The sequence below is a fragment of the Trachymyrmex cornetzi genome, unplaced genomic scaffold (assembly GCF_001594075.2).
Source record: "Trachymyrmex cornetzi isolate Tcor2-1 unplaced genomic scaffold, Tcor1.1 scaffold129, whole genome shotgun sequence".
In the NCBI taxonomy this organism is placed as follows: domain Eukaryota; kingdom Metazoa; phylum Arthropoda; class Insecta; order Hymenoptera; family Formicidae; genus Trachymyrmex; species Trachymyrmex cornetzi.
In genome coordinates, this window is record NW_017295861.1 from 796,111 (window position 1) to 816,383 (window position 20,273).

Genomic DNA, 20,273 nt, shown 5'->3' on the forward strand with positions numbered 1-20,273 from the left:
GTTGGAGTGAAGTTTAGAGCATTAACAATTTCACTTTAAAAATAAGAGTGAAACTTTTCACTTTTTGTCTTAGTGTGAAAGAATTCACTCTATTAAAGTGAATACTTCCTCCACGTAGAGTAAACTGGTCAGTGACTCCAGGATTAGAGTGAAAATTTTACTCCAAAAAATTTAGAGAGAAGAGAGACATCTTCTTTATTTTGCCGTCTTACCATCGAGAAATTAAACGTGTAGCGCACTTTGTCGCGAAGTCTGCGTGAAACCTGTCGGCGCGCCTTTCGCGAAATTGGAGCGGGCGCGCGCGGAAGATGAACCGCTTCTTCGCGTCGGGCATAATTCCCACGTAATTCACTCACAGCCGCGAAGGAAATATTTACAAATGGGATTTAAATCCGAGAGAGAGACGACCACGATGGTAGCCGTGGAATATCGCTTGCCGGCACCTAGCGGAGAGACGGCAGCGGTGGCGGCGGCAGCGGCGGCAGCGGCGGATGTGGAGGATGGATGGAGGCCGCTTAAAGTGTAAATAGGAGGCGATTCGCGCCAGACAAAGCGTTCCCGTTTCACGATCCTCCCTACGCCCACCAACTCCTCGCTCCTCTCTATTCCGCCTCCACTTCCTCCTCGTGGCCATAAAAGGGACACAGCCCTTCCACGGTTACTACGAGCAGAGAGTCGAATCAAGAGTCGGCGGAAGTGGAATCCTGAAATATTAATGTGACACCAACCTTCGTACGCCGATCCTTATCCTCGACTTTCTTCTATCCACTTCCCGTTGTCCGCTTCTCTCCTGGACCGTACGTCCATTCCTAGACGTTTCTCTTCCCCTTACGTCCGCCCATGCGTTTACCTCGTTGAATCATACACTATTGTACCTGGCTCAATTCGGGAAAACAGGGCGAATGTGTATACACACATTTTTTATGCGCGAAGACGGTTTCTTGAGAATATCAGTTCACTTTGATTAGAAGTTGATCTTTAATGTAACATCGTCAATATTAAAAACTATGTCGTATAAAAATACAATGCTGTCTTTAATTTCTTGTATTTTTACTTATGGTATTTTTTAAATGTTTTTTTTTTTATTTTAAATTGTGCATATATAAAATATATGCGAATCATCTGCCAAAAGAAAACAGATCTAATATTTAATATATTGCATGTACCTATACTAAAAAAAAAATCAATATTTATGTAGTAAAAATAAAATCTATTGCCATTTACACATATTACGATTGTGACAATGTATATTTGATTATTTCAAAAAGTTATCCCATTTATTCAGATAACACGTCCGTTATTCATTATTATTTGCAATATATAGGATAATTCTGTGCTTTTGTCAGGCTTCATTAATAAATAGCTCAATAATTAATCTAAATGCGTTCCACATTTCCAATATGAATTGATCTTATGACGATTGCATTAAAAAATTTACAATCGTTTATTAATTTATCAACTGATGAGAAAATTATGACGCATTTTACACAAATCTACTTGAGCACACGCAAATAGTTTTTGACATTGCAATATAACAATAAAGTGTGTTTATTATTCAGTTATTGTCGAATTATAGCGAGCTGTTAAAAAAGTTGAGGTCAACGATTAATTTTTAACAACTATCGGTTATGGAAATCTTTCACAGATTTAGTTAATACGAAATCATATTATGTATCCATTATTTTACATTACATGTGAAAATCGTGGATATGCTTATGTACACAAGCATTTTCATTTGTAGAATTTTTTTCGACGATTTCTAATTATTTTGATATTGTGTGTTACAGGAGGGCGAGAGGGGGTATCTGGAAGGGCTCGCCTCAAGATATGCAGATCTCTTCAGGACGCATTACGGGGATGTTCTTGAGCCGCTCGAGGAGCTACGCCGGCGAGAAACAAACGCTTCCGCACGAATGCCCAACACCCAGCTCACCACCAGTCATTCACAGCCCATTTACGTGCCCGGAAAATACTCGGTGAGCAAATCCCTCATATTCGCTTTTATTTGCCCCTTCCCGGGCGTTCTCTTCTTTTATTACTTCCGCGGATGGCATAATGCGGTTATAGGGTGACATATAGTAGCTTGTCTATCGCCGCGATTTCTTCTTATTACTCTACTCCCCTGACACTTGGCCAAATTGCTTTTGAAGGGACAGAACTCGCAAGAAGAACACGTCCAGTTGATTCGATACGAGCATTTGTCTCTTTTTCTGATGGGCGGGGACAATTTTATCACGAAGAAAATTGTCAGACGCAGGCAATCGCGTATTTACCAAGCAATCGATGAAATACGAACGTATTCATAAGACTAAAATTGTATTTCAACAATCTTCGCAACGATATATATACGCATAAATACGTATCTAAGATAATAAATAATTTTGTAATAATTGGTAACAAGTAGTAGTGCCTAAGCCTTATAATGAAAAATTGTTAGACGAAATATAATTGTGTTGGTTCAGTAAATATTTTTTTAATATGCTGATTTGTATCTCTGTCTTTCATACACATTTGAACGATATGTTTAGCAAAAGAGAGACTTGACGGGAAATCTTTCACGGAAGGAAGTTCAAACACTTTGCGTTTGTGGGCTCGTGGCTCTTCCATGAGTAACTTTCCAAAGTGCTTTAAGGCGATTAACCATGTAGACCCTATCGATCCCAGCTTAAATCGGTTATTGTTCGTTACTCAGTCTTTCTCCCCGCGGCTAATCGAGTTTTCAAACGCAAGCAATCGATTGACTATTAAGGTCAGATTGCTTCGAAGATCAATGATGTGTCGATTTGAAAAATTAATATAAAAGTTATTCTTTTCAGAATATCATATCGTTTTGATTAAGCACGATTGGTTATTACAAAAAAATTTTTTAATATTTTTTAAATTAAATACAACGATCTCGTGAATATTTAAAATAGAAAAAGTTAACTTTAAAAAAATGTGTACATGGCACAATGGATAAATTTATGAATATTATATAATTATATGTTATATACTTTTCTTTATAAATATTTGTAGCGAATTTTGTGTAACGGTAATACAAAATTTTATGTCGACTTTACTCGTTATAAAAAATTTAATTAAATTATCTTTTTAATTTGTGTATGAAGTTATTACATCATAAGTATTTTAGTAGACCTTAAATTAAAAATTCTAATATAAATTTTGTATAAAATTAAATGGAAAATATACCTAATACGTAAAAATTTCTTTACACACATATTTATTATTTATATATATTTTTATTATTTGCTTGGAACTCTTCACAATCTTGTAATCGACAATAATGATTACTTTTTACAATTTGAAATTGGATACAGATTTATAATTAATTGGAAAGCATTCTACATAATTAGATTTACATCTTTAAATTTGTCGTTTCTTTTTCAACATTGATTAGACTGACGTTCGATTTTTCACGTTCGATTATGTCATCTTTTTCCTCATAAAATTCTGCAGCACAACACTACTTTTGTATAACGAGTTCTTAATACCGTCCCCGTCTTCTTCCGTTTACAACATAAGTAGTAGCCAGTACTGCTTCGCAAGCAAAACCCACCGCCTCTATAGATAGAGGAAAAGAGCGAACGATCTCCATTTTTGTGCAGCCCTCGAGCTGCCTCAGCGACAAGGAGGAGGACGAAATCTATGGCTTCGGATACGGGGTCTTCAGCCGGCAGATGCTCCAACATCGACAGCAGAAGCTCGCACTCGCAACACAAAACACAACTACCGCCATGACACCGGGTGGACCTCAGGCAACCTATCAAAGGTAAGACTGTCTAATATATGTGTGCGTGTTTTATATATGTAGGTATATCAACGACTTATCCGTAAATATGGTCTCGCCCAAGTGAATGGTAATATGTAAATTATGTTAAAAGCAATTCTGCTCATTAGCGTGTAAAGCGTAAAATAAAAATGAATGAACACGATTGCAAGAAAAATAATGCAATGTTTATATGGAGGCATGTCAGTAAAAAAAATTAAAGTTAATTAAAGAGGAGATTTACATTTTAAATTTCTAAAATGAAGATTGTAATATTTGATTCTCTATCTAATTATTCTAATTGTTCTATTATTTATTAGATATATATAATATAATAATCATAATACTATTACATATTAATCACTTATTCTAAATACATAATTTAGTTTCTCGTTATTAAATGTTCTAATTAATTATAAAATAAAAATAAACGAACACGATTGCAAGAAAAGTAATACAATGTTTATATGAAAGCATGTCGCTCAGTAAAATAAATTAAAGTTAATTAGAGAGAAGATTTACATTTTAAATTTCTAAAATGAAGATTGTAATATTTGATTCTCTATCTAATTATTCTAATTATTCTATTATTTATTAGATATACATAATATAATAATCGTAATACTATTACATATTAATCACTTATTCTAAATACGTAATTTAGCTTCTCGTTATTAAATGTTCTAATTAATTGTAAACGAGAGGTATATGACTACTGCAAAATTGTAATGGTTGCTATTTCACTTGAACGCTAGACTTGTTACGATAAGAGCAACCCAACGCGGCGCAATCGATCACTCTCTCAAATCGCGATCAGTAATGTTCGACATCAAACACATTCATTTCGAATAGAGCAAATTCGAGAAAGCTTGAAATAGTAGGACGATTTTATTTAACTGAGTTCAATCTGGATAGTCGGATAACACCCGTATAGGGCGAGGGAATAATGAAATATTAATGCTAATGGTTTATCCAGTTGGTTCGATATTTTGGGCGTGCCGATTAATTAATCTACCTTGAAACGAATGCAAAATGATTATCACGAATGTATTCTCGATACCGAATTTCCATGTTCATGAAGCGCAGTATTTTTGTGGCGCGCTCAATATTCGTTTTGTACGAAGAAATATGACATATACGGATATATCAGATTCAAAACACGGTCGATCTAAAATTGGGTTGTCAACGCGAAATAAATACTTCTCTCTCGAAGAGTCTATTCATTTTTTTATTTTATACGTTTTTAATTTTAAATTTTTTTATAGTGTTAGGATTTTAGCTTTAAATTTTCGTATTAATTTACGATGATCTTAACTCTCGTGTCAAAAATCTAAAGAGAACATATCAATTTTCCAGACATCGGAAATCCATTATATTTTATGATATTTCGATTTTTATGCATCTCTGCAGCGTACAAACGCAGCTCGGCTTTCCGGACCATTCGTACAACACGCCACGCGCGCCGTACGCTGCCGCAGTCGCGCAGTCTGTTTATTATCCGTAATTGCCCATTGCTAACTGCTCTAACTGATCCGAAATACCATCTGCGTGCAGTCTCGTGCCGGCTGCTTGATATTTAATGGCTAATTAAACGGCGAACCGAGCCACTGAACGCGCTTGGCCCGACATGCTCATGCACTTGCTCAACGGGTGCCGCGCCGCATCGTTTGCGAGGAGGAGAAACTGAAAGACGATGAGGGTGAAAAGGAAAGAGGAGAGAGTACCAAGACATTAAAGAAAGAAAGAGAGAGAGAGAGAGAGAGAGAGAGAGAGAGAGAGAGAGAGGACGCATATCGCATTATTAAATTCCATTATCGCACTATGGCCATTGACTGTTTTCGTGCACGCGCGAATAACCACGGTACCGAACTCGTGAAATTGCTCTCTCCTCTCACTGCCACGATAAGCACGCTCGTTTTTGCGAATGAATACACCTCCACGGACCGTATCCTCATACTCGGTACTGTGACTCGGCTTCATAATGATACAACGCGATCTAATATTATTGGTCTGTCTCATGAGAAAACCGCAAGTTACCGCAAATCAAACGGATCAATAATAATGATATTTACAGGATTATAAATGATTTTCGAGATTATAAAAAAAGCAGTTTTTTTTAATGTCAATTAAGACGTGATAACCTTTTATACTATTGGAAAATTTGTGTCGAATATAACACATTTCATATGTCGTAAACGGTCCAAATATTTGTATTTATTTAATATACGATGAATATGTTAGAAAACAACACGGATCTTGTGTAAAAAAATGATCACAAAAAGGTTAATGCTGAAAGCATATATTTTTAGTATAATTAACATTTATGATATATGTTAAATTAACACGTATTTCATTTAGGTAAAATTTACGTTTTAAAATACATTATTTTTGTGTTATTTGTTCACTTACTCATAAATTGTGTCATTTTAACACTAAGAAATGTTGAATATCAATTTAACACAAAATATTAAAATAATCACGTTATGTTAAATTAACACTCAAATATATTGAAAAATTCAACACGGTTAACAGGAACATGAATGGACCGTTTCCAACATTAATACATAATGTTTTTTACCGTGTACACATAAAGTTTTAAAAATTTTATAAAGTCAAACATCTACCATTGTACGAAGTTTGACATACAATTAATTATTGTCCAATCTAGGTGTAGTACTAATTTGCGGCGACTATAAAATTAATTGCTTGGAAATAACGATCAATTTAACGAAGCTTTTTGCGAATTTAATTGGAGTTCTGTCGCTGTAAATAACAGGAATCGAAAATAGCATTTTTCAAGTGCCAAGTGCTTGTCTATTATTCTCTTAAATTAGAAGGGTCTGGAGATCCAGACCTAAAATAGAAAATAATAAAACAAAAACAGTTCCAATTACAGAAATAAATCAATCAATTAAACGAAAATTTCAAAACTCAGTATAAGGTATTAAGGAAATTAAAAATATACTTAACATAATATTATATTTCTATATTACAGAATACAAGTGATTAAATCATTTGTATTTAATTTTATATGGTCGTTAGTTGCTCTCTTTATCACGTGACATTTACAACATAATTATTAATGTAGTCAATATGAAAATGATTGAACAACAATGATCAAGGACATAATAAATATCAACTCGGTATTATGTCTTTATTGCGTATTCATTGAGAAATTATGTGGTTGAAAAAATTTCTGCGTCCCGAAGAACATTAGCCGGAAATTTTTAATAGGCTCATAAATTTTATCGCAACACTCAGCAAGTTACAACGGACCAAGCACAGTCTTCGTTACTCACATATATACGCAAAAATAATTACCGACTTCATGGTAATTTATCGCGATGCTATAAAGTATGTACTGCGTAGTATCGTAACAAGACAGGCCGCAAAGAAATTGAACAGCCGACGAGGCGTCGTCTTTCACGCTTAACGTTTCAACCGAAGACTTTCATGTGATAGACGTAACAATTTCTAATAAATTCACCGAAGCTGCGATAATGATATTCCTGTCGAAATGATCAGCGAGTTGTCCATCTTTAGATTTACTTACTGCATCTAGAATATGCTAACAAAATAAAATTTTTTCTTAAATAATGAATTTTTTTATTTATTTACGATGCTTTAAAGGTGTTTATTAACATCAGTAATATTAAATTGCTTGTCCATTTAATTTGTGATATTACATACTCCGGCTTCTATAAGGCCGGTATTCATAGTTGGATCTTATATTCAAGATCCTCGTCTTAAATACAGTCTTAAGATGTTATAAACCAATCAGAGAGCTATATTAGCACATCTCAAGACGTTACTTAAGACGGTCTTAAATTAAGAATCGACTATGAATATCAGCCTAAGATTATGTTTCAAGACCAACAAATAATTGACACAATTTGCTTAAACTGGAAATTGTAAAAATTCATGCAAAAACGTCAGGCTTCAAGATCCAGCTTGAATACATTTCATTTATTTGTATTAATGGATTTTTATAAAACATTCAAAATAAATATTTTCAAAATAAATATCGAAAAAATAAATATTGAAACAAAATATAATCTAAAGAAAAATTCTGAAGCAGAAAAATACTCTACAACCGACTGTGCACGCAACCGTCTCTCAAACGAGAGAATCCATCGTGCCTGCTGTTGGAACACGCGTCGAAGCGACTAGACGATGATCGTGGAATTCATTAGCAACACGTAGATGGATATCGCGTCCGATTGACGAATGGATCGCTTGCATTAATTATACGCGGTTGCGCACACGGCTGACGAACCGCTGGCCGTTTGTCACACGGTCGATGATGCGTTTAACGATCACTCGGCGATGATGCAACCGAGCAGCCCGATCGACCAGTCACGTCTTTTCACCGGGGAATATTTGCCCGCGTGAATGCAACGTCATTATCATAATGCAGTAAACCAGTCCGGTTCTTTTTCGGACGCGTGCGTCTTATTTCATTTCTCGTGGGATTCATCTGCCGATTCATGCGTGAGCCGCATATCGTGATAAAAATATTAAATCTTTTTTATTTAGATCTTTCACTCGAGGTTTATTCAAATTTTTTTTCGCTGTTTCTATATACATGGTGGTAGTTAAATACTCTAAAAGATTCTAAGGGATGATTCTTCACATTAAATCAAGACGAAAACTTTAAGAAATTTTTGTCGCATAAAAATCATTTAAGAAAATTATATTTTAATAAAAGAAAGAAAGGTATTATGGGATACAGTTTTCATAAGACTATATGTCCGAAACGATTTTATTTCAAAGATACAGGTATCATAGTTGAAGTAAAAATTTCAAAACTTTGAATAAAAAACCACTAGGGTTATTTTGATAAAACTTTAAACAAAGTTTTATTGAAATAATCCGAAATTTTTGAAAAAAACAAAATTTTTCCTTCAACTTTGACACTTTGTATCTTTGAAAACTGTTTCGAACATGTAATCATATTTTTGTCTTGTTTTAGTGTAAGGAATCACCTTAAGATCTTTTAGAATACTTAACACCCTGTATATGTGGCACAAAACGTCACTGCGTCTTTCGATTTTTCTTTTGCGCTTGATTCTCGACGATGCTGTTTCGGTCTTCGTCAAGCTGACCTGTCGATACATCCCTTTAATAATAAGGCTCTCGAAATAATTTATAATAGAATTAATCAGCCGCTTGACGTTAGGCCGAACGGCTCAACTGCATATGCGCCGACGTCGAAGCATTTGCGTTATAAACAATCGCATGGACCGTGGTCATAAATTAATAAACGGACAATAACGCGGCGAAGTAAAGCCTGACTGACGTGCTGACAGCCACGGCCGATGGTCGGTTTTGTCGTGTCGACGGCCAGGTAATCCTATCGACTCGTCGTCGCGTCGCGTCGCGTCGCGTCGCATCGTGTTGCATAGCGTCGCGTCGCCAGAATGCGCGCGCTCGATTATCCGCGCCGCGAAACTCTCGACCTCGCGCCCGTTATCCCGCGTGTAATCGCAGTTTTAGTCCTTTGCCATATTTCGGCTCGTTCGCATCCGGCTGCCTGCGATTGTGTCAGGCCATGCGTTCCGGCCGATCGATCCCACAGGACAAAACAGATTTTTTGATCCCCGCGTTGCTCCACCCGCCTCAATCCGCCGAATGAAGCTGCCGGGAATCGCTGTTGTTTCTCGCACGTATGATGTACCTTTGTATATGATGTATTTACACTGCCGAATGCAGAACGATTTCAAATGCAGCAGATTTGAATTGTAATGCTTAACCTGATTATCCGAACGATACTTCATTATTTTTGTTGCGAAGCTGTTTATCATTGATAACAAAATCACATGCACGATTATAAAATAATTATTTCTATAATTTTTATTATCCTTACTACGGTTTTTATCGTTTAACAATTACATGACTCATTTAAGAAATTTTTCTCGTATAAATGTATCGTTATATGTATAACATATCAATTATAATTATTATTTAAAGAATATTTTAATAGAGGAAAGAAAGGATTATGTATGCCATTTTATTGAAATAACTCAATATAGATATTCATGTGATGTAAATGTTTTTATTGTTAGTTAAATAAATTATTTTAGCAAGAATACTTTTGATTCTGACAAAATAACAGGACCACACACACACACACACACACACACACACACACACACACACACACACACACACACACACACACACACACACACACATATTATTTACCGTGTTAAATCTTTTGACTAGACAATTCATATTTTAATAACACATATTTCAGTGAGCAGTGTTAAAAAAATAAACCATACTTGTAACTCTTTCACGTACGTCTAAATCTTGTTCCTGTTAAAAAGCTGAATCAACGCTCGTGACTAGTTTTCGTTGAATTTAGATATTTATTGCTTTCGTGTGGAAGAAATGCGATTGTTAAAAACGTAATCCAATATCATAATGCTAAATGTGAATTTTGCGGTAACATGCATTTTGTATGAAACACGAGATTATTTTTGTCAGACAAAAACAACGGACTTTGTTTCAACGAGAAACGTGCGCTTATGAATAACGACGGAAACTGCTATTCTCTCGTCGAATTCATTCATTATTACAAATGTATCGCGCGTGATTATACTGGAATCACGTTAATGCAGCACACCGAATACGTGCCGTTTCTATGCCCTTCTCGCCAACTGTGCACTACGTATTCGGCGTCAACCACAGGCATGTCTTCAAACATAAAAAATACTGAATCTAGTTTGCAATTTAGCTAGTCGCCATGTTTCGCGCCATGTAAAATAAAGTTTCTCGTATATACCTTTTTTTTCATGCATGAAATTATAAAACATGCTTTCGCTGGAGGCGAAAAGATGCGAGATTTTTATTCCAAACTGCTTTATATTAGTTTAAATAGTTCATGAGAAAAATATATGAGAGTAATCATAATTTAATATGACAGTAACGTCAAAAAGCATTTCTTAAGTATATTAAAAAACAGACAATTTATTATATAAATCTTCTGAATTACTCATTATCAATTTTCGAATATTATCAAGAAGCTTTAAAAAAAATACAAGAATATCGAAAAGAGAAATGCGAGAGAGAGAGAGAGAGAGAGAGAGAGAGAGAGAGAGAGAGATACACAATAAATCTGATCAGACTTTAGGAACATTTTGGGGAAAATATTAGTATATATAAGAGAATATAAAGTCCATCTCCTGAAGAAACTACAAGAAATGAGATGTAACATGAAAAACGCAACGGTCGAGAATGCTCGTAGTGGATTCACCGGAATTTGCATATCCGAGTGTTCTCGAGCTCGGTACCAAACAAGTCAGAAGCGAGTAGAACTTGCTACAGTTTTCAATCGCATACGAAATATCCACGATAGGCCATCTTGCATATTTTACATCAGCTTCCGTACTTACTCTCACTCCCTTCGACTTCGTCAGGATTCCCTACGCGGGTGGCGGAAACGTTTTACCATCCATTTGTGTCGTACGACTCGGAAACACGGCGTCCTTCCAACGTTCGTTCTCGCCGTAGTAATCATGACTCTTAACAGCCTCCAAATCGATTGCTACTTGGCACATAGCGACATTCGCCGTTAACTAAAAAAGAAGTAATCGGTCCTTCTTAGTCTGGATGCTGTGAACTCAACGGGAAAGGAAGTCCAATACAGTTGTACGTACGAATCGTGACAAATCGGCGGCGATCGATCTTGCGACGTTTAGAACTCTCAAAAGTAAATAACGGGTTTCAATAAGGTGTACCTTAATAACTTTCCGAAGATTTAATCGAAGATTTAGTAACTTATACACAAGAGAGAAGTAAAACCTAGGAAAAAAATGCTGTAGGTTTTGCTCCTCTCATATAAGTTTATAAACTGCACTGAAAGAAAAGATTGGTTCCTGCAACAAAGACGTGGTTAAATATGGTATAGCATTTTTAATTAGCTGTAGCAACCAATTTTTGGTTGCGTTAGCCAATCGAAATTCTATACTGACATTGCGAATAGGCTAACACAACCAACAATTGACTGCAGCATCCAAAAATTGGCTGTTGTAACCAATTAAAAATGCTACGCCATATTTTACCATCTAATTTGCTGCAGCGGCCAATCTTTTCTTTCAGTGTGTCAATAAAAATTTCTTGATTCCCTGCGATCGGCGAATGATAGCCGGCTACCTGTCGCGAAATCCGAGCATAATGCCAATCTTCGGCTCGAGAACGACGGATGTTCTTCGTTTGTTGTACTATGTTGCTGGCAGAATCTATTACGAATCCATTGAAGAGAGTGGACCACTCCAGATAATCGATTCCGAATGACCGTATAGGTGCCAGTGGAGACAGAGGAAGAGGTCCACCACGTCACGCCGCGCCGGCGAGGAGGCTGGGAGTGGCTCCACCGGAATTGCAACGCGGTTTACCCGCTGAGAGATGTTAGCTTTTCGTCAAAGGGTCCTATTAGTATGCGGTTAGTATTACGGCGCGTTGTATCAGGATACATTGAGGCAAGATACGATGCGCTATTAGCGATTCTCTGGCACGTGAACTACCGACCTCTTCGCCGTTCTCTCTCCATCCCGCGGGCGATCCTGCCACCCGCATCACTCGCCGTCCATACGCGAATACGTGTGTTTGTATCTACCGCGACACTTCTCGACTTCCTACGCTGAATCGCTTTGTACGGGACGTTTGGTAGAAACGGGAACGTTGGATCAGCCAATAAGACGATTAGTGCGCGCTCGACCCTTAACACTGCAACATCGGAAATCGCCGCGTGCGCACATTCCAACGTGATCTACCGTAAGAGATCGACTGCTTCCACTGGCTCGGGGAGATACTTGGAATACTTCAGCGAATACCGCCATTTACGGCGACACGATGCTTCACGTGTTCCGAGACGTGCATTGGAATTTACGCATACTCTTCCGTACGGTTAAATGGAAAAGGATCGTTTAAGTCATTACGCTGGTTATATTTCAATTACTCATTTGTATGCGCATTCAGAACGTAGGAAAAAGAATGGTGACTCTGAATTCTTCCATATACGATAGAAGCAAAAAATATAGTCTTTTTCTTTTTTTATTATTTAGAATTGTCTCTTTCCATCTACAATAAAATATAACCTGGCAGTCAGTTTTATAAATCAATTAATATTCCGCAAAATGGGCTAAATGCGTCTATTGTTTTTTTCTCTACCTTTTTCTCTTTTCGTATTTTCACAACTTCAAACATGAACATATACACATTTTTGGAAACGGAAAGAAAGAGACTCTTTTCGCGTATGTGCAAATGAACTGTCGAACGAACGTAATTGTTATTAACTTTCTACCGGCATTTTTTTCACCCTTCGTCCACAATCTGGATCTTCGAATTTCAGTACAAATTTTTATATTGTTCTGGACTGTATAAAAATGTAAAAAAATTTTTAACCTCGTGAAAGCTTTAATAATAATTTTTATTATTATAACAATTTAATTATTTTATTTATTAAAGGGAGGGACTTATCCATATAACCTCGTAATAAGGTGAATTTCAACCGATTGAAACTCGCCTTATGGATAAATTTACTGCTATTTCTATTTCCGTTAGAGTAGATCTAAAGCAGTATCCTGATTGGCTCATCTGTTTAAGTTCACATCTTAAGGTTACAGAAATTTTGTTTGCGGCAGCCCTTAACACTGTCTTAAGTAAAGTCTTAAGATGTCATAAGTCAATCCGAGAACTGTATTAGCATCTTAAGATATTATATTTAAAACAGTTTTAATATATATATATATATAAATGGACTATGAATATCATCTCATGTTTAACGTTTTACGGTTGGCTTCTTCCTTATAAACAGTAGTCCTAGCCGGAGAGTAAATATGTATGTCGAATAATGTAAGTGTTATTGATTGAAATGTTTTGAAATTAAAAGATTTTCTTCCGTCACAAAAAGACCAATCACAACGATTGAAACGCCATTTTATTAAGAATTCATGTTAATTTAATATGAACTATTGTATAGATCAATTTAAAATTAAGATAAATTAAGGTTGTTTGAGGTTGAGCTAGTGTTGAAATATAAAAAAACATAATGCAAAAAGCATTATTTTGATATCTCTTCCTTTCTTTATGAAAAAAATTAGTAAAAAATATATAAATTTTGAACCTCTAGACTAGAACCTCCCCTTAAAACGTTAAGTAAGACGATCTTGTAGTTAAAACGTGAATATCGGCTTACTGTTCTTATCTTACGTAAAGACATTTTATTATTGAGTACAATATAAGCACGTAATGATTTTATTAAACATTACTTTTAATTTATAAACATTACATTTTCTGGAATCAGAATTCCAATTAATGCAACTGGATTCTTTTTTTCAGAAAATTTCTGATTGAAAATGAAAAAAACAATCAATATTTTCTGGTTAACTTTATTATAATTATAGTTGAGGAAACTAGATTCTGATTTATACAGATCAGAATCTTCTAGTTAATTAATTTTCAATCAGAAATTTTTTTCAGTACACATACATCGCACTCATTAACAGTCACATAATCACTTTTCAGTATTTTGTTCATGATAGTCAGACATAGACATAGACAATTATACATGAGAGAGAGGAGAAAAAAATTACGTGAATATTCGGCGGACAATATACGGTTATGTAAACCACGTATATCGCCACGGAAACCTATATTAATGACAATTCTATAATTTCGGTACATACAATTGCGGGTTTGTTAAACCGCATGTATAATGTTACCTTTGACTATCAGTACCTAATTTGATGCCCGTAGGGAGATCGAAACTGTATGGAACAGAGCAACCTTTGTTTTCCATTATTATAATGAAGTATTATTTAAGAAATGTAAATGACGAATCTTGTCGCCTTTAATATACAATTGGAAAATTTGCATTAAATTTAACATATTTCAATTTGAGTGTCCCAAATGGTTTACTCAATTTTTTTAGTTAATTTAACACAAGATAAATATGTTGTAACACAAATGTTATATGAAAAATTAGTACATAAACACTGACACAATTTATAAACAATCATATTTCTCCATTAAAATTAACACTAACATATTTTATTCATTTATCTTATAACGTTTTAAAAAATATTATTTATATGTTATTTGTTTACTTATTTTAAAATTGTGTTATTTTAACACTAAGAAATATTGAACATCAATTTAACAGAAAATTTTAATTGTTTCAAACACAATCGTGTGTTAAATTATCACTCGAATATATTAAAAATTTGACACAAAATTTTAGTATTGTATTGTTCGGAGTAAATCGTTTCTAACACACACACACATACACACAAATAGAAAATATCTTTTATCGTGTATGAATTGGAACTTACGAACTTCAACATAATTCGCATTATTAGCCAAAAAAAAATTACTTTGAATTATAAAATATATCACAATTTATGCAAAATGCCAAATAGTTTTCTTTATTTTTTAAAAATCGGATTGTTTTCTTGTATTTTGTGAAAATAGTTCTCATGAACTTAGGAAGGTATTCCGCATGCTATCTGTACTACGTTATTTTAGGTATTACGCAAATGACTGCGTTAAATTCAAGCGAGGAACCAAATCGCACTACTGTAATACGTATTAAATTGAAATAATACGCACTAACTAAATTGAAATTAACTCCCTAAACACTGGTAAATTCATTATCGGCACGTAATAGTATCGAAATCGAAATGCGCGCTGACCGATCCATTTCGCGTATCAAAGGAAGTATTAAATCCCGACGACCAATCGCTTTATTACGCTTAACATCGATACCCATCATTTCGATGTATATTGACCGTGTGTTTGTTCGGTAACTGGCGGCACCACGGCGAAATATCGTCGCGGATGAAAACGAATGGGAAACGGAGCGGAAAAGCGCGTAGACGCCGGGCGGCGTGCCAAGCGGCGCCGTTCCTTTAATTGTTAGCATATTTTAACCGTAATTTTCCTCTGTTCCAGTTGTCTGAGCCCGAGATCTGCGTTCTTCTACGAGTTCCCTCCTAACGGTAAGTCGCGCCTAGACTTCGCAGCTTCATTTGTCTCTGTTTAAGATTTAGGAGGCGCAAAAGAGAAAACTCGAGCCTCCGTCGCTTCGTCCCTCCATCCTTTCATTTGCGAAACGAAACTGGAACGCTTACACGAGTTTACAAGTGCTGTTTCTGTCAAGTGGCAACCGATATTAATACACTGTTATTAACGTAACGTTAACGTAACATTGTATTTTTATTTGGTGATTAATTTAGATCAAGTCAGTATATATCATTATTATGTATCGCCATTAACACGAGTAGGTCGTTTGAAAGAGATAATTCCATCGATCGTGAATTACCCTACTAACTGTAATTTACCTATGTACTTTAAATACTGAATAATAAAGCGAGATGCTGAATAGTAAAACGTTTGCAATTAGGGACGTGTGTGTAATTAGCATATCTGTTTTAAAATATCATTGCTCTACTGCTATTATCATTAGGAGCAAAATATATCGGTTTTTTTGCCCCTAATGATAATAGCAGTAAAGCAGCTTATTTTTATATGTCTCGTGTTATTAAGAAATACTTTACGCAAAAATGTTGCATTACCTTTATGCTCGGTTTAATCACAATAGCATTAATGTTACGTCAGTATTAGAAAACCTCAATTATCTCGTACATTATATTACTTCCATAGTTTCGACTTTCCATGACAATTCAACATAAATCACGACTAATAGAGGACCATTTTGAACATGGAATCCTCAATTACGTTCTTTCTCTTGATTTATTCGACATACTCGCGGCGTAGAAATCATTTTACGAGAACGTAGTAACTTCGTAATGGATTGAGAAAACTACACTAAAGTACAAGACTTACGAAAGGAACCAGGCCACATTAGATTTAAATGTAGGAGCTTATTTAATGCATTGATTGCATGCTTTGCACGATTCTCGTGGCGAGTGCATGCATAAGAGGATACGAACGCAATTTCCAAAGGACCAAGGTATCGTTCCTTCGTGCACGTCTCTACCAATGAAACATATCTAAATGGTCTAACAATGGAGCAATTGCGAACGGACTTTGCCTGCCATCCTCAGTATTGCGATGTGCAGCAGCTGCTATGTCGTTATGTAGGAATGTACGAGATAGAATCTTGCGACACACACGTCTTTGAATAGCCATCGGTAGCCGATTATCATTTTTTCACGCAATTGGTGTCGTATTCTGCACATCGGATAACATTGTTGTCCCGCGTCTCATTTGTTATACAATACGCGGATAATATCGATCGACGAACACGTACCTGTAATCCCATATTCAAACCAGAAGTTCGTCGATGGCTTAACTTGCGATTGCCCATAACTCTTTAAACTTCTTAAAATCAAGAATGATAATATTATTATTCACGAATTTATTTGTAGTAATAAAAACTTAAGAGATTATTTTCCTGAAAATGTAATATTTGCACAAATAATAGGAATATTCTGTTCTTGCTCTTGAACGCAATGTAGGGATAAGAATAATAGAAAGATTAGTTTTCAGTCCTTAGTTTTCATAATATTATACAATTTTTTTTCTCTGTAAGGCTCGTATTTATTATCGCTTTCCTCTGAAGATTCAAGAGAAGCTAAACATTTGTCTTAAAATTATTTGTTATCATAATTCGATTGAGAAATTCAGACGAAGTTTATCTTAAGATACGCAACTTTATTTTTCATAGTTCAATAACTTTTTAAAAGAAAATAATTTGTTAACAGTGTTTGAATCTTGCAACATTTTTTGAGAAGAGTTTAAAAGAAAAATGATAATGTTATAATTACTATACGTGTATATAATTACTATGCCAATCGTATATTAATAATTAATTAGAAACAGTTAGAAATTATGAGAAATAATAAGTAGGAAAAACAGAACATTAACTTGAGATGCCACACGCGATTATTTTCTACGAATAATTAGTTACTATCAACAACATTTCATAATTACAATCGACGTAATTAATTAACTCTGGCAATCGATAATTGTAATTGCATTTATTATTTATAAGAGCAGATATTTCGTGCGATTATAACTTATTTTATTATGCTATTTGTACGGACAATAATTTCTATAACGTACTGCAGTGTGTTTGAATCGATCCGGGGTCAATTGATGACGTCACATGCTCTCTACTTTGATTTCTGATTACACTAATTCATGACCCTTTCGGATTAATCGATCCTGAATTAGTCCAAATTCACTGCAGCCGAAAACTTTATTAGATTCTAATGTCCCATATCACGGTCTGAATTTTTTGTTGACTTAAACATACTTCACTCAACACTTTCAAATTGAGAGTATACGGAGTAACACGCGAATCGCTGGATTAATTAATTAACGTAATGGAAAACCGTGATATATTAGTTATCTATAATACAAAGATTTTTTTGTATGTTGCAATATTATATTTCAACTTTACAATTTTGGATGATCATCAATTTGATTTAATTAATGGCATCATATCGTATTAAAACGTTATTTTTTAACTTTTCTGTCATAAATGGTTTTTAATTGAACGATATCACGATACATTTAATTAATAAATACAGTCATAAGCACTTATTTTAATATTTGTCAACTGGATAAAAATTCAGCATTTTCAGATTATAGAGTTTCATATTTTTTTTTTATTAACTTTGTAATCCGTAATAGTAAAATACGCGTTGCGTGTAATTAACGTCGGGAATGCCACAAAGTGCTATGCGATTATTCTGGTGATTACCGCACGTGATCGTAATTAACTCTGTTTTCGAGAGTATTGTGGATATGACGAATGAATCTGAGAGGAGGAAAAGGCCTGGAAGGCATCGAGCGATGACAACCATGAAATGAATAAATATAACATTTTACAGAGATATATTATATACAATTCATAGTAATTTTGTATTTTCATATTCAGTTCAATACAGTCTCACAGTTGACCTTTGATCAAAGTGTGATCATTAAACTCTCTATCTCAAGGTAGAAACTTTATTATAAGTTTCTACTTTGAGATAGTTCAATGGTCAGACTTTGATCAAAGGTCAATTGTATTCAACTTTTACGGATTACGAAGACTAAATGTAAAAAAGCATATTGAAAAAGTACGAAACTCTATGATTCGAAATTCTGAATTTATGTATTCCACAATTGACAAATTAAAAATACGGGTTTACGCGAATGTGCCTGTTAACCCTTACCGTACTAATATGAGTAACTAGTGACCGAGCGATTCCTGTTCGTGCAAGTTTCTTTGAGCCTTTCGGTAATTATAATTTATACTACATTTTATTATTTTCCAAAATAAAAAGTCAATATTTATTCTAGAAAGTTGAAAGTATGTTGATGAATTTTTAGAGATTTTTTAAATTATTTTTGAAGAGGTGAAAAAACGAAGAGATTTGAAATGACCCTTGATGGTATGGATGAGGCACCAAATTGTAGGTGGTACGGTAAGGGTTAATTATCATATTGATGTAGCGTGATATCATTCAAAGTACTAAATATTACATCTGATACAAAATGCGTATAATTCGTGACGGTTATAAATATGGGTCTTCATGTATTCCAATATGAATTTCCGCATCTGCTGCGTACGATAAGGTATTTTTGAATGAATATTTACTGCTATCTGATAGCATTCATATATCGTATCGTATAAGAAATATTCGAAGTTACGATTGTATTTTCCTTCGAGGCACGGCGCGGGTCCACCACCGATTTTCGCCGGTGAGATACACGCTTGAGAAGGTAGTTACGTATATTACTAGCGCACATGCAATCGGCCTTGCACCCGGGAGAGAAGAAATAAAACCAAGACGGGAAACGCGCGCCGTGGCGCGGCAGAATTTTTCGAGATATCGAAAAACACTTTAGATCTCGTATTGGAGAAACGGCTGGAAGAGGATGGTAGGACCGATGGGGGACCTAGAATGTTGATATTTCATTTCTATTGACTTCTACCACCACCCTTATGCGCGTTATATCTTTTCTAGCTATGAATACATAATTGAGATGGAGGTCTTCCCCTTTCTCCCTCCTTTCCTTGTTGCTTGCCTTCCTGCCTTCTCGTTCTTCCCCCCTTTTTTCTCACTTTCCTTTTCCTACATATAATGATAATACACTGAAAGAAAAGATTGGTTGCTGCAACAATTTGGATAGTAAAATATAACATAGCATTTTTAATCGGCTGCAGCAACCAGTTTTTGGTTGTAGCAGCAAATTTTTAGTTGCGTTAGCCTATCGAAATCATATATTGACATTGCGGATAGGCTAACGCAACTAAAAGTTTACTGCTACAACCAAAAACTGGTTGCTGCAGCCGATTAAAAATGCTATGTTATATTTTACTATCCAAATTGTTGCAGCAACCAATCTTTTTTTCAGTGTATACTTATCTTTAACACTGTCTCATTTTCTATTTTTGTCTCCTTGAAACCATTCGAGCTTTTGATTATTCATTGGATTGAATTTGATATATTCATTGAACAAATTCACTTTAATTGATGTTTCATTT

At 35.0% G+C, this 20,273-nt stretch overlaps 1 protein-coding gene across 1 annotated transcript in view; it reads left to right on the forward strand.

Moving 5' to 3' along the window:
* Positions 1-412: 412 nt before the first annotated feature.
* LOC108770533 (uncharacterized) overlaps positions 413-20,273 on the forward strand; it is an 83,401-nt gene continuing 63,540 nt past the window's right edge. The window contains exons 1-4 of the mRNA XM_018522167.1: positions 413-520; positions 1,788-1,976; positions 3,606-3,769; positions 15,722-15,768. Of these exons, the coding sequence (XP_018377669.1) occupies positions 413-520; positions 1,788-1,976; positions 3,606-3,769; positions 15,722-15,768 (508 nt within the window). The remainder of the gene's footprint in view (positions 521-1,787; positions 1,977-3,605; positions 3,770-15,721; positions 15,769-20,273) is intronic.